This window comes from Setaria viridis, chromosome 7, assembly GCF_005286985.2.
Source record: "Setaria viridis chromosome 7, Setaria_viridis_v4.0, whole genome shotgun sequence".
Taxonomy (NCBI): Eukaryota; Viridiplantae; Streptophyta; class Magnoliopsida; order Poales; family Poaceae; genus Setaria; species Setaria viridis.
In genome coordinates, this window is record NC_048269.2 from 23,564,859 (window position 1) to 23,591,672 (window position 26,814).

At 49.0% G+C, this 26,814-nt stretch overlaps 3 protein-coding genes across 4 annotated transcripts; 1 reads left to right on the plus strand and 2 right to left on the minus strand.

Annotated features, from left to right (window-relative positions):
• Positions 1-9,769: 9,769 nt before the first annotated feature.
• On the minus strand, positions 9,770-13,893 carry LOC117862662 (uncharacterized). 2 transcript variants are annotated; one of them, XM_034746164.2, is made up of 12 exons: positions 13,364-13,893; positions 13,213-13,271; positions 12,649-12,817; positions 12,227-12,251; positions 11,948-12,037; positions 11,669-11,840; positions 11,336-11,409; positions 11,073-11,142; positions 10,925-10,996; positions 10,453-10,586; positions 10,180-10,253; positions 9,770-10,008 (listed from the first exon to the last, which is right to left on the minus strand). In XM_034746164.2, exons 1-12 carry the CDS (start codon positions 13,539-13,541, stop codon positions 9,926-9,928), a joined length of 1,200 nt encoding a protein of 399 aa, XP_034602055.1. In that variant the 5' UTR covers positions 13,542-13,893; the 3' UTR covers positions 9,770-9,925. The 2 variants fall into 2 exon arrangements, with proteins under 2 accessions (XP_034602055.1, XP_034602054.1); XM_034746163.2 differs by having other exon boundaries at positions 12,649-12,808; positions 13,195-13,271; positions 13,364-13,890.
• Positions 13,894-18,874: 4,981 nt separating this feature from the next.
• LOC117863373 (sialyltransferase-like protein 3) lies at positions 18,875-20,989 on the plus strand. The gene has a single exon (XM_034747040.2). It carries the CDS (start codon positions 19,422-19,424, stop codon positions 20,688-20,690), a length of 1,269 nt encoding a protein of 422 aa, XP_034602931.1. The 5' UTR covers positions 18,875-19,421; the 3' UTR covers positions 20,691-20,989.
• A 3,372-nt stretch (positions 20,990-24,361) lies between these two features.
• LOC140223481 (uncharacterized) lies at positions 24,362-26,222 on the minus strand. The gene is made up of 2 exons (XM_072295321.1): positions 25,094-26,222; positions 24,362-25,058 (listed from the first exon to the last, which is right to left on the minus strand). Exons 1-2 carry the CDS (start codon positions 25,572-25,574, stop codon positions 24,733-24,735), a joined length of 807 nt encoding a protein of 268 aa, XP_072151422.1. The 5' UTR covers positions 25,575-26,222; the 3' UTR covers positions 24,362-24,732.
• Positions 26,223-26,814: the final 592 nt, after the last annotated feature.

The following is a 26,814-nucleotide window of genomic DNA, read 5'->3' on the forward strand; positions in this document are numbered from 1 at the left end:
AGCTACAGCAGGGAGAGACTAGCGCAGTTTTACAGTCAGATGCTAAGGCTGTTATCACGGTTGCAGTTTTATCATCTGATGCTCCCATCCAAAACTTGACACTAGCCTCATCAATTCGACAAGGGATGCTTCAGATGCGGATTCCTTCTGGTCTGAACTCTGAAGCAGTGCATGTGGCAATTGCACGAGCGGCGAACTTGCAATGCTTCCCTTAGCAACACTAGGATTTCGGTGGTGGTCGGCGAATCGAACAATGACCATCTCCGGCGGTCGCACTCCGACCACCTCCAAGGCTCCGAGGCCCTCGATCTGTAGGAGGAATGCGGGCGGCGATGGGCTCCTCGTGCCGACGCCATGCACTGAGGGGTGCAACTGGACCCCCGGTAGGACGAACGAGAGGGGAGCACATGCATGGAACGACCCGGACACGGTGGCGCTCCGGCGAGACAGCGGCGCCCGGGGTGGTCGGCAAACAAAATAACGACCCGGGAAGCACCGCGCCATCCGCGAGGGCGACGCCAACACGCAGTTCTTCCACGCGCAGGCGAGCCAACGCCTCAGGCGCAACAACATCCGCGTACTGGACGTGGGCGGCGTCATGGTCTCCTCCCACCAGGACAAGACGCGCTTCCTGACTGCCCACCTCCAGGGGCTACTGGGGGTGGACGTCGCGGCCTCGACCACCATCAACCTCACCGCGCTCTACTTTGGCTCGGCGACTGTGAACGCGACACCCCTCGTTGCCCCGTTCACAGAGCCAGAGGCGCGGGCGGCGGTCAGAGCGATGAACAGAAACAGCTCGCCGGGTCCGGATGGTTTCGGCCCGGGCTTCTACACGGCGGCATGGAGCACGGTTGCGCCCACTGTCATGGAGCTGGCCTGGGCCTTCCAGGCGGGGACGGCGGAGCTGGAACGCCTTAACTGGTCGTACGTGGTTCTGATCCCCAAACACTCGGCCGCCACGAAGCCCGGGGACTACCGGCCTATCTGCCTCCAAAATTGCTCGCTCAAAATCATCGCCAAGATGCTCACGACGCGGATGCAGCAAGAGATCCCGCGCCTAATCGACCCGGACCAGACCGGGTTCATCAAGGGGCGCTCCATATCGGAGAACTTCATCTACGCCGTCGAGCTCGTCCAGTGCTGCAATCGCCGCAAGCTCCCCACCTTAGTACTGAAGCTCGACTTCGCTAAGGCATTCGACTCGGTAAATTGGAACTGCCTAGCTAACATCATGAAGGAACGCGGCTTCCCGCCCCTCTGGTGCCGATGGGTTAGAGGGATGCTGGTGACCTCGAAGCTCGCCGTTCTGGTCAACGGCGCCCCCGGTCCATGGTTCGCCTGCAAGCGAGGGCTGCGGCAGGGGGACCCTGTGTCCCCCTACCTCTTCCTGCTAGTCTCCGACATCCTACAACAACTGGTCAATCAGGATGGGAGAATCAAGCACCCGGCGGCGAGCGGATTGCCGTGCCCAGTACTACAATATGCCGACGACACGCTTATTCTTCTGGAAGCGGACCAAGCAGGACTGCATGCGCTGCGGGAGGTGTTGGATCGGTTCTCTGTTGCAACCGTTGCAACCGGCTTGCACATCAACTACGGCAAAAGCACCATGGTGCCGATGCACACGCCGCCGGCGACAGTGGCCGTGCTCCAGGGGATCCTCGGGTGCCAGCTCGGCAGGTTCCCCAGACTTACCTAGGGCTCCCGCTCTCAAGCGACAACTACCTCAGTGGATCGCCAAATCTGACAAGTACCTCAGTGGATGGCGAGCATCGCTGCTGAATCAAATGGGCGAGCAGTGCTGATCAATAGTGTCATGGACAGCCAGTTGACCTATGCTATGTCCGTTCTTCAACTGCCACCAGGCACGTTTAGTAGAACCACCCAAATTAACCCGGTTAAAGTGTGTTAACCATCACCTCAAATGTGAACAAACACTTTAATCGGATCAAGATGGTAGTCTGTCGGGTTTTACCCGATACAACAACGTATTTGCGATCGAAACAAGCATACAATACTCATATGAAGACGAGCTAGAGATTACAACAATCCAGATGAAAACATTACATGTCCCAATTGATTTATTACAACCAAGTTCAAAACATAAAGTAGTTCAGAGTTCAAGTGCAGCGGAAAGAAACGATAGTCTAACGACGATACATGATATCATGGTGAAGCCGTCCATGACATCACTCACCATGATCCTCGCCCGCCATGGACGTGTCCCACTCAACTGTCTATCCCGGAGGGAGCTGGTACGGCCAAGTCACACTAGCAACCATGTCATCAATTTCATTACCTGAAAATATAGCCACAAGCAAGGCTGAGTATAGTAATACTCCACAACACTTACCCGTTAGGTGGTATCTAATCCACCGACTCCTATTCTAAAGTGGGTCCTTGCTTTCAAGTTTTAGCATCAAATTCTAGTTTATTTAACCATTCTAGATAAGCACATATTCTAAGCAAATATGGTAGAACAAAAAATTTAATCAAGCCTCAATATTAAGCATCATCATTATTCATATTCTTACTCAGTGCAGCATAGCGGTCAAGCAGTCTCAATATTTGCGACAAACAGATAATTCGAATCAAATTTCTTAACCTCGCATGGACCTAAACACACGACATGTGCGTACCGTGATGGGTTCACACATTATCAATGGTTCCCATCGATCCCCGGCACGGGTCCAGAGCCCACTTCCCTTGGATACAAGGCTCCGTCGGTCCCCGGAATGACGTCGTGCCGTGACGTCGTCCAAGGAAAACCATTTTTCAGAGAGAGCGGGGAAAAGGTCCACGCCCCAGTTCAATCAGGTACTAAGCTTCCTGATTATCATCTTCTTAGTATGTGTTTAGTACGTTCAAAGACTTGACCATGAACACTGACACGGTTCGACATTAGCAATTTCCTCTATACAGACGGGGCATCAACCATTTCAGGAACATCGCACAAAGTCTCACCCGTCATCCTTATGATTCCAACATAAGTAAACATGCAACTCCTATAGCTCGCGAGTGACAACAAATCACTCGACTTTTACTGTGTCCCTATTTAGCATAGCAACTACGCGATCTAATAGGCTAGTATTCAAACATGGCACTAGGAGCATGCAACTAAGGTTTCAATACAACTCCTATGAACTTAATGCACAAACATAAGTAATGAGAGTATTGTATGAATTTGGAAAACCAGGGTTATGTTCTGGGGCTTGCCTTTTTGTCCTAGGTTAGTCTTGGGCTCTTCCGAACTTTAGTTCAGGCCTTGGTTTGCCTCGATCAGGTTCAGCTCCATAGGAGGGTGTCCTTCTTCGCGTTCCGGGATGAGCTCGTACGTTCTGTCGGTGAGGTTAGCTTCTACACGAGATGCAAATGCATAAGATTTCTTTTATAATCTTTCATGATGTAGGTTTCATTTCGTTAACCATAAAAGCATGGGGTGTAATTTAGCCACATTCACCTAGATAAGTTTATAACTATTTCTTTTTCTTTTGGTCACATTCACCTAGACAAGTTTATAATTATTTTTTTATTCGCAAAACAAGTTTGGTTGGAAAGGAATCATAGATTTAATTTTGATGGTGATTGTGTACACATATAAAATTCTTAGGAACTCATTATTCAAAATACAATAGGTGTGGTGTTTTGGTATTGTTTAGTAAACCTTCTAGGGGTGATCATGGTCCTGATGAAAAGCATAAATATTCATTTGTGAGCCTACAAATCCTAGTAACAATTTCCTTTACCAAAAATAAGCTAGCTTTTAACATGATTAAATGTTCAAGAAGTATCTACTAGTATATGAACATGAATTATTTACATGAGCTTTCCCTCTACTCAAGGAATCTACTATAAAAATTTCAGATGGATTTGACAATCACAGAATTTACTGAAAATCAAACAGGGTTATATTGCAGATTATGAAGAATGATTCATAACTAGAGTTCTATCATTAGTTTAACTCTACAAATTTTGCAAAATAGTTTTCAACACTGTCAGATACTACTATGAAATTATCAGGATTTTATAAGTATGAGATCTATTTATTCCATAATAAAGAGATTAAACAACATGCATTTTGTTAAGCAACCAAAAACACATGTTTCACAAAGATAAATATTCTTACTAGTCGGATATGAGTATCAGGAATCTAGCAAAATTTATTTCGTATTTTATCAATGTTTCACTAATTATCATGCAATTAACAATATTAAAAACAACAATTAGCATTTAGATATGAAATAGTATAAAAACCATAGATTCCACTGACACAAGTTGCAGATCTAGAATACACATGATAAATGAAAGCTAACAAAATTGGTTTCACAATTTTTGGACCACCATATGATTTATAAAGCATTTAATAACTTTTAGATAAAATAAATCATATCACCAGATACAGAACAGTAACATGCACCTAAACATTTTTCAAATAAACTAGACATCATTAGGAACTCAATAATATAAGATTCACATTTTTATCATTTTTCTATAATTTTCTATGCATTTTCCAAGTTTTAGTCATTTTCTAAGCATTTTATTCAAATTTGAGTTTTCACTTTTACCGCAGGGCACTTAAACTTTTCAAAGTTTCACAACTAAGTCCCTACATTTTACATCGAGGTCCTTGAATCAAAACTTGAGCTTGCAATGTGGTCCCTCGACCGGCTAGTGGTGCGGGAGCGCGATTCCAGCGAGGGGCCGCCATGGGGGCGTGGGCTAAGGGCACGGGGGTGATGAGGGACTCACCGGTGAGGGTTTCGGTGTAGGGCTTGGGGTCGAAGAATGGCTGGCGACATTTCGCGGCAGGGCAGTGGCGGCGCGGCCGCTTCTACCTCTGCTCCAGTGAGGGTGGTGGTGGTGGTGGCCGGGAGTGGGGCTAGGGAGGTGCAGTGGTGGTAGGGGAGGGTTCTGAAGCTCTCGGGTGGCAATGGGGATGGCCAGAGGTAGGTGCTCGACGACGACGACAATGGCGGGTGATGGTGTGAGGGCGGGCAGTCGGTGAGGAATGGGCAGGAGCTCTTTTATAGCCGGTGAAGGGGAGGGACGGGGTGAGATGCTCAGGTGGGGCTCTTAGCGCATTGGCGCGGCGGGCGGTGGTCGGGCAGTGGCGGGCGCGCGGGAGTGGCCGGCAGTAGCGCGCGGTGCGCCGGCGCGGCGTGTGGCGCGAACAGTGGTTGGGCGGCGAGGATCTGGACGTGCAGAGGAGGAGATAGCGCGCGCACTGAGTGGGCAAGCAGCTGGCGCGGGCATGTGCGGTCGCCTTGCCGCCGGCGATTGGCGTGACATAGGCAGGTGTCTTGCACCGCGTGGCGCTGGTGAGCGCGCCGCGCCGCGGTGACCGCTCCCAGGTGTGTCGCGTGTGTATGGTACGTGAGGGTGCTGTGTTCAATGTGTGTTTTCTCAAAATTTTTGAACTGAGCGGCTAAAACTCTAAATATTAAAGTTTGAGTTTAAAGTGTAGGCTCCAACTTTTGTAAAGGCCAACATGTGAAAAACTCGACAAATTTGGAGATAGATTTGGGGGAGCTTTGGTGGAACGCCGGTCAAATCTGATTTTGAATTTGATTTGAAATTTGACCGAACTTCAACCAAGTTTTTGAACACCTTCCACTCAAAATCAAGAAAAATGCTAATTATGAAAGGTGCTCAATTTGAAAAGATCTACTTCTTTTATATTGGGCAAAATTTGAGTCCTTATATAAAACTTATTTTTTATTTTCTGCCCAAGTGAGCACCATTATAAAGGATTTCAACACTTTGCAAATTTGATTTGTCCTTGAGTTTAACACTTAGCAAATTTTGATTTGTCTCTAATCTATTTCTGAATTTCTCTTAATTTGCTCTTAATTACTTGAGATGTCACAGCACGCTGGATGCCTTGGACCGCTGGTGACGCAGCTTCTTGTGGGCGGGCGATGACGCAGTCAGTGGCGCCCAATGCCTTGTTGCGTGGGAGCACGCATAGCAGCCGAAGGAGCAGGGCGGCCTGGGGATCAAGGATTTGGCCATGCAGAACAGAAGCCTGCTGCTTAAACTCATGCATAGGCTCCACCATCCAGGCGATTCAGCTTGGGCTGGGTGGGTCAAGAGTCGGATCAACCTCGTGACCATGCACGGAGATATCGTGGGCGTGCACTGGCAGGAATTGGAGGAACTTCTCCTGGTCTACCATGCCATCACTGCCTGCGAGGTATTCGACAGGAAGTCAACAAGCTTCTGGCTAGATAGGTGGCTTTTCGCCGGCAGGCTACGTGACCTATTCCCCTTGCTCCACACTCACGCCACTGATGCAGAGGTGTCCGTGTCCCGTGTCGTGCAAGACGGCATTGAACAACATCTCGTTCCCCGGATCTCCTGAGCCGCTGCTGGAGAACTCTCCAAGGTGAATGCTCTGCTTGCACAGGTTTCTCTCCGAGAAGGACCAGACCGCCGCAATTGCCCACTGGCTGAAAAGGGTGAGGTGCTCCACTCTGGGGCGGTATACACACACCTGATGGTCGTCACTAGAGCACCACCCTATGCCTTCTCTAAATTCTTTTGGGGGAATCGCGCGCCACTGCGTGTCCAGTTCTTTGCTTGGCTACTGGTGCACAAATGCATCAAGTGCTGAAGCAACCTGAAGAAGAAACACGTCCTCACAAACGCAGCCTACGAGGTGTGTGGCAACAATGAAGACAACAACCACATCATCTTCTCATGCTTGTTCGCCGCTCAAGTATGGATCGCCCTAGGCATTGACACGGAGGCCTTCTCTATTCTCTCCCTCTGGACTGTTGCCCGTCCGACAACAGTCCCTGCGAAACACTATGACTGTTTCCTCCTGCTCATCTGCTGGATGCTGTGGAAGCATCGCAATGACATCGTCTTCTCCAGAGCAACACCATCCCACTCGTGCTTCTGGATGTCCTTTAGAAACGAAGCACGCCTTTGGAGCTCTCGCCTCCTACCAGCGGACCGTGGAATTACCGAAGCCTGGTGCATTGCCTTTTCTTCAATGTAAACCTTGATAGATTTTCCCCAATTTTTCCTACTGCTGAACTGCAAAAGATGTATAAGCTTTTGGCATGCAATAGGCCCTGGCAATGAAAATCAGGTGGGGATGCTATCCCCACGTTGACCAAAAAAATAACGACCCGGGGGTGGACGGTAAATGAAATACCGTCCACCCTAGTCCTCCGTAGCTGTCGGATCGGATACGTGTGGCTTGGATCTGCATAGATAATTACGTAAGGACACTCTTTTCTCCTCCTTTGCTCCTTTTTTTATTAATGATTGTGCATGGGCTTAGCTCTATTTAGACATATACAATGAGTTGAACCTACTAGACATGTCAATTCTTGAATTAGCTCAACTTATTTAGTAAAAGTATGGATGGTAGAAATCTTGATATAATTGCTTAGCCATGCTTAGTTCTCGGTAGAAGTCAAGGGGTGGCAAGGTCACCGCCACTCGCGAGAATTTGGAGGTTTGCTTAATTATACTTGAGTAGATGATGAATTTTAAAAGATGAGCAACCATGAATGATGATTCAAGACTTGAGCAAGTGTCTAGGGCCATGTTGGGAGTGGAATCCAAATGGTTTGGACTTGTTTGAGTTGATTAAGGTCCGTCCCCTTGTTGCCGAGTTCTTGAGCACTATTCCGTACAAACCACATATTTAATATGGGAATGGTAAGTTAAGTAACATAAGTCGCACCTTGCATTGACCGGATTTGGCGTGGGATGGGATGAGGTGTGATCGACCGTGTCCGGTGCATCTGTACATTTTCGGTTGTTCATTCAATGTTGGTAACACTTATCCTAGCTAAGGGTATGGTCATTGGTCTTGCGCCTCGTGTGGGAAAAGTTGTACACCCCTGCAGGATTTTAATCTATTGCAATAGCCGCGCTCTTGGTCACTAAGCACGCTCTTGATACCCCCGCTTCATTGTAGAGTTCTGTGAAGAGCTTATGGAAGATTGAGCTCATGACTACATGATTCACTTTACTACTTATGCAATTGTTATGCAATTGTATTGGTGCTTGATATAGAAAGTAGATGCCATATCTTTTACTTATTTACTTGATAAATTATGCTCGCATTTTTATGATTTAATGATAAAACTTCGCAAGCCTCGGGCATCCACCCAATGTACAGTATTATGGATAAGTCCTGCAAGTACGCAATGTACTTACGATTGCTGCCGTTAAATCCTTGTGAGTGATTGCCATATTCATCCCGCCGGAGTCGGCAAAGTGGATGGATGGTGGAGGTTCTCTAAGGCTGCAGGTGGTGTCTTATGAGCAAGGACATCATTGTTGCACCTTATTACTCTATAACTTTCCGCTGCGTTTTTAGCTCCCAATCTAAGAAAAACATGATATGATATCCATCTAGGTTATATCTAAGTTTGTTAAACCTCACTTTAATCGGTGAAAACTCTCATTGTAGTTGTTATATATTGTAATTCTAATTTGTGAATTTTTGTAAGATGATCAAGACTTGTAAATAAGGTTTAAATTTTGCTCTCATATGTGACGTTGCCATGATGTAAATCGTTATGCGGGTTGCTCCTAAGCGATGCTTGAGGCGCATACCGGGGAGGGATTATTAAATAATTAAATCGGGTCCCGGTTGAGCTGAGATAATTTGGGCGGGTTCTTACAATTTACACAAAACCCCTGCACTATTTTCATATTGCCCTCCTCTGAGGTCCCCTTCCCGTCTCCGGCGACGGCGTCGCCCGTGCTCGCTGTGGCCGGTGGACTTCGGCTCGTCCTATGGCTATCCCATCAGCCGCATCTCCCCTTCCGCGCTCCCTCCTACTCTGTCCCCCTGCCGCTCCAAGCTAGAAAAGCTCCAACGGCGACATCGGGCGGCGAAAGGAAAAAGCTCGATGCTAATGGAAGGGAATGGAGCTCCAGCCAGAGGCCTGTGGGCTGACGGGACGACATTGATGAGACCAACCAGCTCGGATAAATAGGAGGAGGAGTCGCAGCCGAACGCCCCAACCCAGGGAGAAATAGGAAGAGGTGCCGATGGGCGGCGGCCCAATTTCACCTCCACCTGACCACCACCACCGCGAATTCGAAGAAGGACAAGATCGAGGAGGAGGAAGAGGGGGTGCGCATTGTGAGGGGACGGGAGGCGTGGAGCACTACGCGTGGGTGACCATGTCTGCAGGCCAGATCGGGGGAGGAGACAGGGACTGGATTGAAGTACGGCGGGCGGCACCGGAGAAGCACGCCGCCGTATCCCGTACGCTGCCGCTAGGAAGGAGGAGAGGTTGGACACCGGGACTTCTCGTCCACGGCCGCGGCGATCGCGGAGATTCCGGTGGTTGTCCGCTAATGCACTGTCGAGGAGCAGTTCGTCAGGGCAGCCGACGCCAGCAAATCAACAGTGCTTCGGAGTTCGGAGGTGATGGAAGATTTGGGCGAATCGCATTTTGGCAGTAGCAAACGAACTGTGCATCTCAAAACCCAAAACCAAAATGTGATTCAAATGGTCGTGAAGCTCTTCATTTCGTGCATGACTGTATCTGGCTATAGGAAGTTTGAGGCGCACATAGCTGAAGTGAAGCAGAGCTAATAGTAACTAACAGCTTATGTTTATACAGTACAGTACACCATGCTTATTGTATTCTGACATACTAAATGATGTTTGCACAAAGCCTTAAACTCTAACAAGCACTAGAGAAAAGCCTGAAGATGAAGCAAAACAAGTCTGCCTAAAAGCGCAGGCCACGTCCAACGTAGATTTGCGGTGCCACATTTCCACAGATACACAAATGTACATGAATTTTCTGTTCTTTTTCGTATGATTTGGATGTACAACTGTAGGAATTTAAAGAATGAAGCATGTAAGTTTTCTTTTAGCAGGATGTATCAGCAGGAAAGAATCAGAGAGTTACAAAATTCGTGTTCTCTATCAGCAAGACTATACTGTGGGCCTATGTGGTACGAAGCCTTCATCGTTGACAAATTGATTCCTCAATACGACTGGGGAGATCAACCTCCAAACTGCAAGAGTAGAGACCTCAATGTTAGCATTATGTAAACTTTCTTTGAAAATCATCAAACATCATTGGTAACTGGTAATTCAAAAAGGATCATCTCCCACCATATAATCATATACACAACATTTTTTCAAACATTAACAGAATGGCAGGCGACTGGAAATAGACCACTTACTGTATATGCTAGCCGCGAACCACTCATTGATGATCTTGACCCATGTGCTAGCCCATCCAACATCTATGCTCCACCTGATTATGTAATGAACAATGTGAGGGGGTGCTACTGAATGCAATTTCCGCTCTTACAAGGATTACGTGGCAAAGGAATATCATGTTGCGTGTCAATGATGACAAGAAATGTAAATTTAGAATAATTCCATGAATAAGTATGTATCTTGCTACTTAAAATCAAAGGAATATCTAACTGCGGTATGGTAGGATGCCTTACTTTCTTGCTGGATGGTTCAGTTCCCAGCTAATGAACAGCATTGCAAAATACATAGCTCCCATTGCAAACACTATGTGGAAAATCTCGTAGCTGTAAGGGGTGTCCTCTTCCAATTGAACCTCATCATTCCGAAACTGAAAAATGAACATTTATGTTACTGTTAGTAATGGTATTGTTTCTGAAGAAATTACTGATTAACAAATATGGAGTATATGCACTATAAAAAGGGGAAGGCACAGAGGACATATGATCTGACCAAGAATATGTGCATTATCATCAAAGGGTTATTTTGACACTTTCAAGTACATTGGTTGATAAGTATTCCTAATGCGCAAGATGTGGGCAACTACTGAGTAGTGAGTACTAGACTACTGATTGATCACTTTGAAATTGGTAAACAGGATCACTTGCATATCACTTTGAAAGTGATGCCAGAGAGTAGATATGGTGAACCAGAGAGTTCTAAACTTACTTGGAAAGATTTGGTGTCGATACCAGTAGAAAATGTGGCCATCACAATGGAACAAATTGCAATGATGAAGCTCTAGAGAAATCACAAGTTGGTAATCAGGTAATGTCCAAGGCATAACTATTCAAAAGAACTCTGAACTTTAACTTACAACAATAGTAGCCCAATCACCATCCTTTGCAATTTTCATATGAGAGTGGCACTTCCCAGCTTCTGGTTCACTGCACATGTGCATAGTATGAAATTAATATCATGCAAACTGAACAATAGAATGCTCTTTAAGCAGAGTTAATGAAAAGAAATATTAACCAGAATGCTCTGCGACATGGAAGTGGAAACTCTTTGTAGAGTACCAAAACTATAAACTCCTCAACAGTTCCAGGTTATGTAAACTACCAAGGAGAAGGGTAGTACCTGTGGAGTGCAGACCAACAAAGGAAGACAATATATGAACTCATGATCCCAGAAGACAGAAGACCCTCATTAACCTTATCAGAAAACAAAGTGAATTAAAATTATAAACCTGATACATATCAAGTCAAAAGTTTTACAGAAACCTCATACACTTTTACTTGTTATTAGTTGGCATAAGTGCTCAGATGTTCTAATAGACTATTAGCCTACTATCAGCGTTGCAGCTTTGTTTTGGTATTCCCATCCAAAACCAGCCACTGGTTATCAATTCGACATAAACTACTACTAAGGAAGTTGAGACCTGGAGCTGCTAGCATCCTTGACTCCTCGTACCTTAGAGTGCAGTGACACCGCCATAATTATCTTCACCAAGATTGCTGTCCAGGTAATATTGAAGATGTTGAACGCACATGAGGAGTTTGGGACATACAAAAAATACAGCACGCCAATTCCAGCAAATGAAGCGATGTAGCAGATGGTTGACAGGAATAACCCAAACAAGCCACTGAGAATGTCACAAGGATAATATGTCTTGGTTAGTTCTAGCTTCAGACCTCAAGACTGAAGTAACGGGGACCCCACATGGTCAGCCACAACTAAATCATTCCTTACCATTGATTTGATCCAGGATCTGGCATCCAACGTTTATTGCACCATGATATGAAGTGAAGCATGCTTATGAGCTGGAGAAGGAGAAATATCCTGGAGGGATCATGAAACAGAAGTAACATGTTTACTATAACCTGCAAATATGACCTCAGTTCAACAGTAGAAACTTTGAAAGTACTAGTGAAATAATAGTTGAAACAAAAGTAAAAAAAAATTAGTGCAATAAGGCTTGAAAGTTGAAACAATTGAAATTTCAGTACAGTAAAACGGTCATTTAATTACCCGGCACCCAGTCGAGCGATTTCACCTGCAGACAAAATGGAAAGTTTCTTTCAGCATGCAAAAAGTTCAGTAAACTGACACTGGTGGAGAAGTATACTTGGACCACTTGAAATAAATTGAAAGTTTCATATCTATTTACTAATCCATAATCTTTTCAAATTTCCAAAGCAAGGAACTGTGAATTGATTGGCCTCAGCCTTCCTAAGCACAAACTTCTCCTACAGCAGTAGGGAAGATGATCCATCCTATGCAAAAGTTCAGTATGTAGTGCTTTGAACTGAAGCAATTCTGCAATCTATAACTGCTTCACATTCACTTATGACATCATATCTTACACTCTGCAGCAACTAAATTGGGCGCAGTACCCTGTGACCTGAGCACATTATGGATGATCATTAAGTGGAGTTGGGGATTAAACTTACCATAAAGTTGAATGAAGATGTTAGGGATGATGAATGGGATGCCAATCGACAAGGCATACACAAGAGACTTCAGAATCCAGCATCCAGAGTGCCATGAATTACGAGCTTCATGGAGCTTGCGAGTTCCAAATGTCGAGGCAAACATCAACCAGAAAAATATCTGAACATTCTGTAAGGAAGTGAACATTACAAAAAAACTTCATGGATGTCAAATGTTTACTAATCCTAAAAGCAGGGTGCCCATTATCCTGAATCCTTGATCATGCTAACCGTTTTACTAGCCTTTTAGACGGGTTACTCCAGGATGTTTTAGAATTTAGTTCAAAATTGTACAGCATACTAGGAACTTGAACCAGAAAACTGAAAACCCCATTCGAAACTGGCACTGGTTTGGTTCAGGATTATGGAACATAATTACTTTACAACAGTCTAGCTTAGCTGCAGCCTTCAGGACTCGTATATGCAGTGGACAAGCCTATCAGCTATCACTCTATCAGTTGCATGAGGAGAAACGAATACACCCCCTGCTCGTGAAACCAAGGATACGAAGCAGCCCAAGCTCACCCGAAGCACTCCTCCGGACTGGAAGCACTTGGAGTCCCCTGCTCCGCAGACAGGCACATCTGAAGACCAAAATTAAGCGACATGAATGTGGCTTCATGCTACAACCGCTAGAGCTGAATTTTCGGAAAGGGAAGGGAGGAGAAAAACCCACGGTGCAAGCCGCGGAGCGCCCTGGCCCCGTAGTCCCTGACGAACCAGGCGAGCAGGTTGGTGGCGAAGAAGACGAACCCGTAGGCGTACCGCGCCCGCAGCGACTGCCTCCTCCAGGCCTCGTACGCGCCGCCGCCGTCCCCGCACGGCTCCGCTCCGCCTGCCTTGATCACAGTCATGTCCCTCCCCCGCTCGCTCCTCACGCCGTTGCTGCTCCTGGGCGGCTGGGCGGAGCGCCTCTTCCCTCCTCTCCTCTGCCCGCTCGGTTCGGCGCGGGTTTTTGCGAGAGCGGAAGGTTCGGGAGCGCCCTTGCCACCACACCGCAGCAATGCCGTGCGAAATTCGGGCGCGGAAGGGGAAGGGGGGAAACGAGAGCTCACGGGCGGCGCGCTGCTCCGAGGAGGCGCTCGCGCTCCACGGCGGTGCGGAGCCGCAGCAGAGCAGGTCGGCGTCGCTGCTGGCTGCTCCTGCCTCGTTCGCTTTGCGCCTTTAAGCCGGGCGCAGCAGGCAGGTGGTCCCAGCTCCCAGCGGTCTGGACCGCCCGATGCGACGATCCGACGGATCCTCGACGCGTGTCGTGGGGCCGGCTGCACCCTGGCCCCGCCCGCCAGAGACCTCTGCCTTTCGCCCGCACCCAGCGTACGTCCAAGGCGACCGTTGGGGGTCGCGCCGCTCGCGTTTAAAGCCGAACGGCGGAGGGAGCAGCAGTGACGTGCTGTAAAGAAATCCACGAGGGGCACGCGCGTTTCTCCACGAAATCACACGGTTTCACGGAGCTGGTGCACGCCTATCCGTCTTGCCGTGCGATTCCGCGAAAGAAATTCCTTGCGATGAGGAATTGATCAATTGAGGACACGAGGTTTCAAATGTTCGCTTGCCCGGATGAAACCCACTTCCGGCCCCGTGCTCCGTACCTCCGTGTTCTTGGTTCGTTCGTGACCCGTTTCGGCAAGTTTCGTGTGGTTTGGTGGTGAAAAAGACGAGGTGTTCCCCAACTTTTCGGGCAGGCAGGCTTCTGGAGATTTTGAAACGTGGGAGGCGTTTCCGTGACCGGGGGCGCAAGATGACACCGCGGTTAGGTTCGCTTTTGCTGTTCTTGGAGCGCGGTTAAGCAGCTGTCTGCTTGTCTTTTTTCTGTTTCGTCTTTGGGCAAACTTGCTGCCAAAGCGAAGCGCTGTAGGGTTGGAATAACGTGCCTCAAAAGCATTCCAGATTTTATTTGAAGCTAAAACACATAGATGAAAATTAACATAAGCATACAACATATGTAAATAGACAACAAATTGACTAAAATAAGGTGTTGCAGGGACATTACTCAATAATTCCGCGTAGAACGTAGTCGAACGTGGTGTAGGTGTTGCAGAGTCACCAAGAGGTCGCGTGTAGACGCTGCCCAAAAATCTGATTGCCGCCCCGTGCAGGAGTCTCGCGACAGTGGTTTCGGAGATCCCGCTTCCCTTCAAGTCCGGTGCACGCCGAGTTCGAAGGTCGACGAGGCGCAGCATCAAAAGGTTCAGCGCAGCGAGTGGGAATGCGAGCGTGTAACAGCCTCTTTTCAACCAGGACGTCTCCTGGTGTTATAGACTCAATCGTGTATCAGTTTCCACCATCAAACAGCCTCATAAAACAGTAGAAACTGCTAATTTGAATGACAGAAACTGCTGCTATCAAGTTGTAGAAACTGACGCTCTTTATTGCTGTTAAAACGTAAGTTTCAATCTCATTGAATCATCATTAGGCTCAGCATAAAAAAAAATAGTGCAAGTCACAAGGCACGCAATTTTTCACGCGAAAATACACGTGAGCTGCGCGTGCATGTAGCAACAAGCTCCTCTCTCTCTCACTTGCACCTATTTTGCATAGAGAGAAGACTCTCATATTTAAGCAAGGCAACCTCTCCTTGAATTCGCAATACGGGACTAAAGGTTGTGCATGCTTTGGAATTATTTGATTGGGTTATGGGCCAAAATCCAACATGTAGTAGCACTAGCACAACTCGAAGACCTGCTGTGGTTAGAGGGGGTTGCTGGGGCCTGTGGAAGAGATGATCTGGAGCAAGGACTAAGGAGAGTGTCCTCTGAATTCTGCACTAGAATCCACTTGGTTGCTTCTGTACGAACAGTTTTCGTGCATGCATTGCAAAAAGGAAATAGGGAGATTGCTTGGTGCTGAGGGCATCATTTCTTTTTTACATAAGGCTTGAGTGCGTGAAGGCGTAACCACCTGACGGGAGGACCCTACAAGCAAGTCAAAGTCAAGGGAATATACGCCGTGTGTGTCGGTGTGTGAGCCCATGTACAGTGTGAAGAGTGGACATGCTCTTATTCTGCGATGCATGAAAGGTTTCTCGGTTAAGTTGCCTGAACACCGGGAGGTAGGAGATCTTACAGGAGGATGTGACGAAACCATTCCTTTATATCGTGGTGATAGCCAAAGCACTATGCGATTGCTGATGTTCGGTTACTTGAAAATCAGTGGCTGACGCAACCATGAACATATAGAGACTCTTTCTTCTTCCTTTTTCTTTTTCTTCCTTCCCTTCTCTTCTTCTTCCTCAAAAATTATGGAGAGGCTAAAAGGAGGCTCCACTGTTTGAAAATCGGTAGGAGGGCTTGAGCCCCGCCCACCCCACTGCTAGATCCACCCCTGCTGGAAATGTCAAACATATTGGCATTGCCAGTGCTGATGAATGCGCGCAAGCTTGCCTTATTTACTGTTCCTGCTTTGCATATTCCTACGATGGTAGATGCAACGTCTGGAACTCCGAACTGCTTAACGTTGTGCAAAAGTACGATAGAAATATCGACGAGGAACTCTTTACGTTTGTGTTGCTGCCTAAGAGTTGGAAGAAAGATCAAAACATGAGGGAGTAAGGGTGGATCCAGCATGGGGACGGGGGTAGGGAGCTCCAACTCCCTACCCCATGGATTTCATGGAGCCCCTTCAAAAGTCTGCTTAAAATTTTTAGGCATGGATGAGCAAAAGGAAGAAAAGAAGGGTGGAGGAAGGAGAAGAAAAAATCCCCATGTCCAAGAGCTGGATCCGCCCCCTGTGAGGGAGGAATGATAACTACAACGTTGGTGACTCCTGCGACCATGGCCCCGTTCGGCAGCGCTAGTTGTGGCTGCCGCTGCTGGCTTCTGCTGCTAGCGGCTGCAGCGCAGCTGCTAGCTGCTGCTTGTGGCTTCAGCCGGAAGAAGCCCAGCGCAGCAGCAGAAGCCCAGTGAACGGGCTGCATTTTTACATGGCGTTTGTTTGCTACGGTTGCCATGTTCATCAGGAGAAAGAAAAAACACATCTCAATTATTAGACCAAGCGACATAAGAGGTGGTATACTAGCTTTCATATACAAGGATTTGCAGCATGCAACAAAAAAATTCTTAGAGAAATTAGGAAATTGTGGTTTTGGTGATGGGTTCAAGGGTGTTTTACCTGACTCAACTGTCATCGCGGTTAAAAAGCTTGATGGTGCACGCCAAGGGTAGAAAGAATTCAGGGCATAAATTTGGTTAAGTTGATTGGTTTCTGTTGTGAGACAGTAAAAAGATGTACAAACCAAGTTCTTTTCCCCCGCCGGCGCCGTTGATGAAAGGGGAATTGTGTGTGTCGGCCGATTTGCAAGTCTTGCTGCTTGCCTTATTCGGAGGCCCATCATGGTGAGAGGGGAATTGTGTGTGTGTCGGCCGATTTGGTATAGCCCATGGACGCCCAAAGCACGGACGTTTTATTGCTGATGGAGTTGTTCGTTTTTATTTCAGGAGGCACAACTTAACACATTGATCGTGGTTACACTGCTCTACTGCTCTAAGGATATGTTGCAAAATTATGAGAACCTTATAAGGTTTTTTTTCCATCATACTTTGGAATGTGTGCCTTTTTTTTTAGACCAGCCACCACTCTAATGTGTAGTTCAACTGTACGAGGTTTTCTACGTCGTTTGGGAAATGCGGATATACTAAAACTATAGCTTAAGTTTTGTATACAAAAGTTAGCAATCAAAGTATCATTTCTAGTGCATCTCGTATTATAATCAAAGTACCTCTTATTGGTACCGGTACCACATCTCATCGAGCTGTGTTTGTGCCTGGCTTCCTGCCACCGTGCATGGTCCTCATCAGCCGCGCATTAACACGGTGACAGCGAAAATTTTCACTTGTCTCAAATTGGTTTCCGCAACGCCAAAGTGATCTGAAAAATTATTTCTTCTAGACCAAAGTATATATCCTGGATTCACACTCGTCCATACACACGCTTACTTTGTCTGCACTGGATGCCTCGAGCGAGCCTCGTTGCTATCGAAAATTCTTTCTTGTGAACTGTAGTCGATGATAAAAAAAAAGCAGACGGAGACGGCAACGCGCGGTCTCGTCCATGACGCGGCGGCGGCTGGCTTTTTCGCGTGGAATTACTTGCTCCTCAATCCTCATCTTCTTAGGCAGGCTACAACACGGGAAAATTTCTCCAGCCCATCAGCAGCCTCTGGTACACAGTGACGGTCTCGATGTGAGAACGGAGATTGGACGAGCTCCTAACTCGAGTCCAAGTCCACTTATGCGCCAGCCAACATATTTTGTTCGTAATAATTGTTTCATGAGGGAGATTGGCTAACATAATTGGCAGAGCAGCACCACAAGTTTGGCGCCTTCACGGGCTACAGGTCACCATCTGTCCATCCAAATCCATATATCGTCCAGAAAAGGTGCTTGCAACCAAAAATTTTATCCTTTTGCACTCCTTAAACTATAACCCGATAATATTCTAATGAGTAAATGAGCATCCCAACTAGGGAAGGACAGACTTCCGATCTTGGCACATAATTTCAAGGAGTAATGCTATAAGCGGACTTTCAACTTGTCTTGGATGAAGATAAAATGCATATTGGATCTATAAGCTAAGGAGATTAAGGCCTCAGGTAGCAAATTTTATGGGGCCTACATATATGAGTTTCACTAGCTCATGGATCTAGTGTAAGGATTGTTGCTAGATTTTGTTATACTTTTAAGCACGAGGCACTCATTTAGACACCAAACCAACTAGAACGCAACTATAATGTAAAAATAAGTCTATTTCAAGCAGAGGTCCTAGATTTCTACAGAAAATAATTAATTTCAGTCAAGGCATCGCAATAACCTTTAAAATTTGAAAAAAAATGAAAAAGAACATGCCATATGTTTTGTCACTAGCCCAGATTTTCCACTTTGTAAAGCATACAACTATTATTTTAAACATATTCATTATAAATGCGTAGCAAATATAACCGTGTTTTAAATCTTGCTAGTTATATTTGTATCATGAATACTACTGTATCTTCAAATTAATCTAGCATGTGTTACTTGACTGGGTTTTGGACTGTACATCTTGTAGTTCTCGGGAGGTATACCAAGCGGTAAATAAAGAATACAGGAATGGCAAGTTCTCAGGATTCACAGGTCGCATACTTCCAACATTCATGCAACTATATGAGATTCTCTTGAAGAAAAAGCAAAAAGGTGTGACTGTTAGATGGATCAAAATCAGTTCCGGACGCAATTAAGAAGGGGAATGTGAGTCCGCACTCCGCAGCCCACTTAGACCACCGGTATCTTTCCACCCGACGTGCCGGCGACGACGACGAAGTTGCAGGATTCCATCACCCTTCCACCGTGTTGGTGATATGACGCCGACCCTCCCCCGCACTAATTGATCACGGCCAAGAAAACACGGCCGCCTATTTTGGAACCTTCGCTAACCCGTTCACCGCATCGTCTGCGCCCACATGAACCTGCCGCAACTTGCAAGGAAATCGATTAGTTTACGTACGCAGCATTACCACTAAGCGACACTACGTGCTTCGTCGCCGTCGATCTCAGCCGTTCGTCACGTTCGCGCAAGGCCATCCACGGCCGGCATGCGTTGAGCTGGGAGGAGACGCAAAGCTGGAAGCTGGGAGGTAGCGGACGTGGCCGGGGTTGGAACGCCGTCTTCCAACCTTGACGAATCGTGCCCCTGGAAGCGACCATCGGCTTCACTGGATCGTGCCGGCCGAGCGAACTCCGAACAGATTCACATGCCGTATAAAAATGGCGTCGGATATACTCCTCGACGCTAACGGTTTTATTACATCAGGGCAGCGCGCGCGCAGGCGTGCGGAACGAAGCTTAGCGCGCCGGCTGCTTTCGGCGGCTCTGGAAGATTCCGGGATGAAGAGGCAGTGGAGCCACCCGTCGGCCGCGCTCCCGCTGCTTGTCGCCGTGTCCCTGCTCCTAACGTTCCGGTGGTGCTGCCTGCGCCACGCCCAGCAGGCTGCTCCTAGCCGCGGCGGCGCCGACGCGCCGGCCGGTGACGCGGGAGGCTACGGCTACGGCTACGTCGACGCCACGCTCGCGGAGCTCGCGGCCGTGGACCCAGCCGCGTCGGCGGTGCTGCGCGCCGCCGAGGCGCTGCTCGAGGGGAACCTGACGAGGGCGCCACCGCAGCTCCGGGACGCCGCGGTGCGGGGCCTACGCGACTGGCTCGGCCAGCAGCGGCGGTTCGACCCCGGCGTGATGGCGGAGCTCGTGGACCTCATCAAGCGGCCCATCGACCGGTACGCCGCCGGCGGGGCGCGGCGGGACGGCGAGGGGCGGCGGCGGCGGCCGTACGCGTCGTGCGCCGTGGTGGGCAACAGCGGAGTCCTGCTGGCGAAGGAGCACGGCGCGCTCATCGACGGCCACGACCTGGTGATCCGGCTCAACAACGCGCCCGCGGGGGAGGCCGGGGGCGGCCGGCTCGCGCGCCACGTGGGCGCCAGGACGGGGCTCGCGTTCCTCAACAGCAACGTGCTGAGCCGGTGCGCGGAGCGCGGAGGCGGCGGCTGCCGGTACTGCCGCGCCTACGGTGACGGTGTGCCCATCCTCACGTACATGTGCAGCGCAGAGCATTTCGTGGAGCACGCGGCGTGCAGCAGCGCCGGCGCGGGCGCGGCGGCGCCGGTGCTAGTGACGGACCCGCGGCTGGACGCGCTGTGCGGCCGGATCGTCAAGTACTACTCGCTGCGGCGGTTCGTGCGGGAGACGGGGCGGCCGGCGGCGGAGTGGGGGACGCGGCACGAGGAGGGGATGTTCCACTACTCGTCGGGGATGCAGGCGGTGGTGGCCGCGGCGGGGGTGTGCGGGCGGGTGTCGGTGTTCGGGTTCGGCAAGGACCCCGGCGCGCGGCACCACTACCACACGATGCAGCGGGGGGAGCTGGACCTGCACGACTACGAGGCCGAGTACGAGTTCTACCGGGACCTCGAGGCGCGGCCGCAGGCGATACCATTCCTGCGGGACTCCGGCTTCACGCTGCCGCCGGTGGTGGTCTACCGGTGACCACGCGCGGCGCGCGTGCACGGGCACGCCAGTCATCAGCTTGTCCTGGCGCGTGCGGACGACGTACGTACATTCGTAGGGTTCGTGCATCAGCGTCATTGATTTTCGAAGAATTTGCTATCCAGCCAAAAGGTTACACCAAAGTATGAGATGGAACTCAAATTTGTGTTTCGTCACTGATGAAGGAATTACATGTACATGGAAATTTGGTACTCAAGTCGCTAACTTTGGCCATCTTGCTGAATGTCGTCACTGGAAAGTGAACCGGTCGTGAATGCAATCAAGTGGTTGACGAGACACCACAGAGTCTGCACGTGTCCTGCTCAAATGGCTCGACGGTTTGACAAATTGGAGGTAGCTGTCCCATGCTGGAGGCCGCTGCCGCGCTCGGACCAAATTGAACGCCGCAGCTCGAGTGAAGAGTGCAAGGCGCTGGGAGTTTGGACGGCGGCTGAAAAAAAAGCTTATTTGTAACATACTGGGTTAAGTTTGTGTATACTGGGTAGCTATTTGTAACAAAATGAAGTATGTGGGTAGTTATTTGCATCAAAATGATTTTTGGGGACAATGTTAAATTTGAAGTGGCTTATAGGCTATTCGACCAAAAAATACCCGAATTGTACGCACCCAACTATAGAAAAAAAACGAACCAGTTCACCGATTGAACTAGAAAAACCGTCAACAAGTGACCAGATTGGTTCGGATTAATCAAAAGATCGGTGCAATTGGACCAGTATGAACTGGTCGAACCGGTGGTTTTTGATCGAACCGGTGAACCGGTTTTTTATGAATCAGTGAAGACGAGTTTAGGTTTGACCATTGATTTTGGAACTTTGGATAATAGACTATTATGTTATTTCTCATAATCCCATCTATTATGTCATGTGTGATATGTTTTGTAATAAAATATGCATATTACTTAAATAAATCATGAGAAATAAGTATTATATTTATAAATTATGAACCAACTAGTTCGACCAGTGAACCACTGGTTGGACTGGTGAACCAATGAACCAATGAACCAGTAGCCTGACCGGTTCGATCTCCGGTTTGGCTTTTCCTTCTATGCACCCAACTCCGAGACCCGAGTGCTGCCAGGCCATGGAAAAAGTCTACATAACCCCACCTATTGCAAAGTGAACTACAAAGTACTCCCTGTCCTGAAATATAAGGCACCCTAGAGTTTTTAGAACATATTAGCAGGAGTAGCAAAAGACGCATATACCCTGAGTTAATGGTAATTGTAGGTAACAAGTAACTTATTTTTAGAAATAATCCACCAATCAACCACCCTTATCTTGTTAATTATAAAAAGAATTAAATAGCAATCATCCAAATATGCCTACGATGCCTTATATTTGAGGATAAATTTTGAACAATTGATACCTTGTATTACAGGATGGAGAGAGTAGGCGAGGGATAAGGGCATCCACCGGTCCCCAACGACCAGCATACTAGCCGGCCTGACAAGTGGGCCTCGTCCGACCATGGTGTGCGGGGTAAGGCATGAAGATACGTGGAGTACAAGTCCAGAGGCCGGGTGAACAAATTCTGCTCGGATATCACGGGATACTTGTTGTAAACCGACTTAGATTGCTTTCTATGTAACATCCAACTAGGATTAGATCCTATCTGACTTGTACCCTAGGTCGTCAGCCTATATAAGGCGGCCAGGGATACCCCCGAGGGTAACTTGAATCATCCCACCTCACCTTAACTCCTCGCATATGCGATCAGCAATACAATCCAGCAGAACATAGGATGTAGAGTATTACTCTTTGGAGGTCAGAACCTGTCTAAACCTTGCGTCTCTATGTTACCATTCGAGTTTTTGGTCTTACGATCTCCCCGCCTATAAATCTACCACCTGGGTAACCCCTTGAAGGACTGCCGGTCACTAAATTTGACGGTTGGCGTGCCAGATATGGTGATCGTGAGATCCTCCCCAGCGAGCTCGATGGCATCTCGCCCCAGCGTCATCTTTCTCGATAACATGAAGCCCACGCACCCACGCCCTACAATCTAATCGCGGGATCAACATCTGCGTTGTACGGCGGACGAGGGCACACGCCGCCAACTACGAGTGATCAAGCTAATCACGTATTTTGATCTTTTTCCAATCTGTTCATGCCACAACTACAGCGCCACGCACCGCTGCTCTTGCAGCCAGAAACGCCGATCACCACTTCGAGTCGACACTAGCTTCATCAACAACTGTTCATCAATGGCTGCCCTCTCGGGTACGACGCTGACTCTCCAACTCGCTACGAATCAAGCTAAGTCTTATTTTCAATTAAATATTTTATAGCTTCCGTACATCTTCATATACCTTTATGCCTCGCCTTCTCTATGTCTCCGTGACTTTCGCCGACCACCTTGGTCGCGCCCTGACTGCTTATACAGTTTGGTCCGCCACTAAACGGGCAGTTAGGGGCTGCCCTCCACAAGTGCCCAGTGCATGCTCTCACTTTCCCGCACAGCTCCGACTGCTTCGTGGCTTGTCGGTCCTCTTAACGGTTGCTAAAGTACTCGAGTAGCACATGCTATAATCTGTGAAACCTCGACTCATCTTGTGATGCCCCATCTACAAGCTCGAGTTCCGCTCTCAGCAGACTGCTAGCTAAGCAAGGCTATGTGTTTAAACGTAATAGGCTAACTACTCGGGGAAATTACATGGCCTACAAGAGCAGGATGCGCAAGAATTTACTTCTACGCTGAATAAAACTCCAAGTTATTCAATTATTAAATGCTCTATATTATGCTACATAATCTTTGTATTATCCTTTTACAACTCCGAAACTACTCAACGTGCCTCCCGTTGCCCGGCCGACCTCTCTGGCTAAGGGCGGGAGGCGACTCGGTGCGCTTCCTGACTCGGTCGGCTCCCAGGCTCGGGGGCTGGGCACCACAGACAACTCGGCGAGCCTCCTGCTGCTCGGCCGACCTCTCGGTGTACTTCTATGACTCGGCCGGCTCCCAGGCTCGGGGGCTGGATGCCATAGACGACTCGACGTGCCTCTTGCCACCAGGCCGACCTCCCAGGCTTGGAGGCTAGGTGTGGGAGGCGACTCGGCATGCCTCCGTGACTTCGCCAGTCCTCGTGCTCGGGGGCTGGACGCCTACTTCGGGTCAGCGTGCCTCCATGGCTTCGCTAGTCCTCGCGCTCGAGGGCTCAGAGGCTGGGAGTAGGATATCACTTGACGTGCATCCATGGCGTTTCACAAGACAAAGACTACAGGATCAAGGATTTTTTTCTTTGAGCACTGCACAGCTTCTCAGCATCCAGATGACGAAAGCACTCGGGGGAAGCTTATCCAACTCGGTATTCGTGTCGGGCTGCCGTTCAGCTCCACACCGCTTGGGGCCTTGACGGTTGTAGATACCCGGGTACCCTCATGGAGGGTCCAGCCAACCACTAATGGGCCGGCCCGACTTGATGAAGAAGGCAGAAGATAGAACTAGATCTCACCGATTAGGGGTCCTGTCATGTAACCCTACCCCTCGGAGTGTATAAGGGGAGAGGTACCCCTAGGAGGGGAACCGATCCAATCCCTCAACATAACAACCAACACCCGAGCACAGGGTGCAATACAATCCCCAAAACAGGACGTAGGGTATTACGCTACACTGGCGGCCCGAATCTGTATAAATCTCTATGTTTTGTGCCTTGCGTTACCATGAAGTTTATAATCTTGCGATCCTCTCTACCTACAAATTAACCACCTGGGTACCCTCTAGGTGGACTGACAGTCACTAAATCTCCTTATAAACAACATGGTTATCGCTCAAGCTCAGTATGGGATGAGCCATATAGAGCTTTCTCAAGGTTTGCTGATGCGTGCCTTCATTTTCATGCGCATTAGGCTGCAAGTTGGCATTGACAGTGTTATTGTCAACTAAGATTTCATGACGCTGGATCATGTAGTTTGTCTCCCAATCCTCCTCCCAATGATCAGTCACCTTCATGCTCCATGAGGAAACTTTCCAGCTCCAGTAATTAGAATCGATCCCTTGTATGATAATACCACGCAGTTCAACGACACTAAGGCGGCCCTCTGACAAATGCAATGTCCCGAGAAAGCAAAGGCTCATCGCGAAACTTGTCGAGCCGGATTAGCTCAAGAGGCATCGGCAGGAAGCGCGCAGGTCTGCGGCCAAGCACATCACAGACGACAATGCCCCGCCAGGGGTCAACAAAGCCCAGCAGACCGCCTTTTCCGAGCGCGATCACCTTGCACGTGATGTGGCAGTAGATATTTTCAAGAGAAAAGGGCCTGCTAGTCCACATTTCATCCTGGGAGTTGAAGATCCAGAGCCTGAAGTCCTGGAGCCTGCTGCCTTTGTCGCGATTGAGTGCGGCAATGTAGACTGGTCGTCACCCTCTGCGTGCGAGCCGAGATTACCACGCTTGCCGACGTCGCGGTGGGCGAGGAGTGCGATGTTGTAACGATCAGACAAGCAGGGATTGGGGTCCTGGAGCAGCCGCAGCGATGGCCCCTTGCCGCCGGTGGCCTTGTAGACGAAGTAGTCGACGCCGTGGTGGGGGCTACCGCGGAGTGAGACGCAGAGGAGGACAAGGTCGCCCCCCGAGGCCTCCACGGTGGGCTCTGCGAATATCTCGTCGTCGGGGCACCGGACGCAGATGTACGATACGAGCGGCGGCGGCGCGGTGCAGGAGGTGACCCGGATCGCCTTGCCGTCGCTCGTCTTGCTCCACGCGGAGGTGGCGTTCTCGCGGTCTGCGATGTAGGCGCGCAGGTCGAGCAGGATCCAACTAGTTGGGGAAGCCTCGTTGGGAGGGTAGCCGTGAGGAGGCGGATGCAGGGAGGGGTGAGTGGGTTTGTCCTCCGTGCATCCATTGTTTCCCCATCTCCTATCTTCCATTGTCAGTAAAAAAAAATGTGCCCTTGATGTCTCCAAAATCCTCTCCTCGATCGATCTTTGCCTTCCGCTGCTTGAGCACTGGCTTAAGTAGAGGAGAGGAGGGGAGGAGTCGGGATCGAAGTCCGGATCGGAGTTGGGTTACTGGAGTCGGAGGAGGTCGGTAGATAAAACATCCACTCGTCTGAGCAAGGCCTCCGTGGACCGTGGGCCGAAATCTGCCAGCCCACAGATGCTTGTACACAGGGGTCGCTCGCGCGCGGGAAACCTTCCGGAAGCTTTTTTTTTTCTACCCAACTTCCACTGTTTGACATTCGTGCAATCAATCTCTCCCGTTGGATGCATCCCTGGCCTTGTCAAACCCTAGCACAGCCACTAGGTCCTCCGGCCACCGCCGCCGCCGGCCACGCCGCGCCCGCCCTCCTCCTGCACCTCCCCCGCGCTTGCCGGCCGCCGCTGACCACGCCGCCGCACCCTGCTCCCGCGCGCGCCTGCGCTCGCGGCCGGCATCGGCGCCGCTTGCCTCGCTGCGCCGTAGCTGCGGGCGAGCCGGCCACCGGGCGCCTCGCCTCCCGCACGCGGCACCACGCGCCGCCAATCCGCGTGCTAGCCCGCCGCCGCCTCCCCGCGTGCTCGCGCGTCCCCCATGCGCTGCCGGCCACCACGAGGAGGAAGGTTAAAAAAACAATTCGAAATGTTGATTCTTGTATGAGAACATGTGAGTCTAGTTTGTCAAGATGTTGAACTAGACGGTGAAAAATGTTGAATGCAATATTTTCTATAAAATGTTGATTTACTTTTTAAAAAATGTTGAATCTGATATTTTTAAACGTTGAAATGTTGCATTGGTTTTGTTAAAATGTTGATCTAATTTTTTAATTGGGCCTAATGAACTTTTATAATTGTGAGGCTTAACTAGCTTCCGGTAGCAATATCCATATAGGAGCCCCGCTCGCGCGTGGCCTACCACCAGACAGATGGGCTAAATCAATCAATCAAACAGATCGAGACAACTAAACTCAGCAATATTGTTTTCACTTATTAGACGAACCTCCTTGATTCTCACCAATCAAAAACTATGTAACAGTAGATATATGGGCTAAATCTCGATGGATACACAAGTAATTGCGATACAGATCGAGAGAAATAGTAGTGTAGACTGAGAATAGTAACCAGACAGGGAAGAAGCAGAGGATCGGGATCAGAGAATTAGAATTTGGGGGAGACATCAATAGGAGAGGAG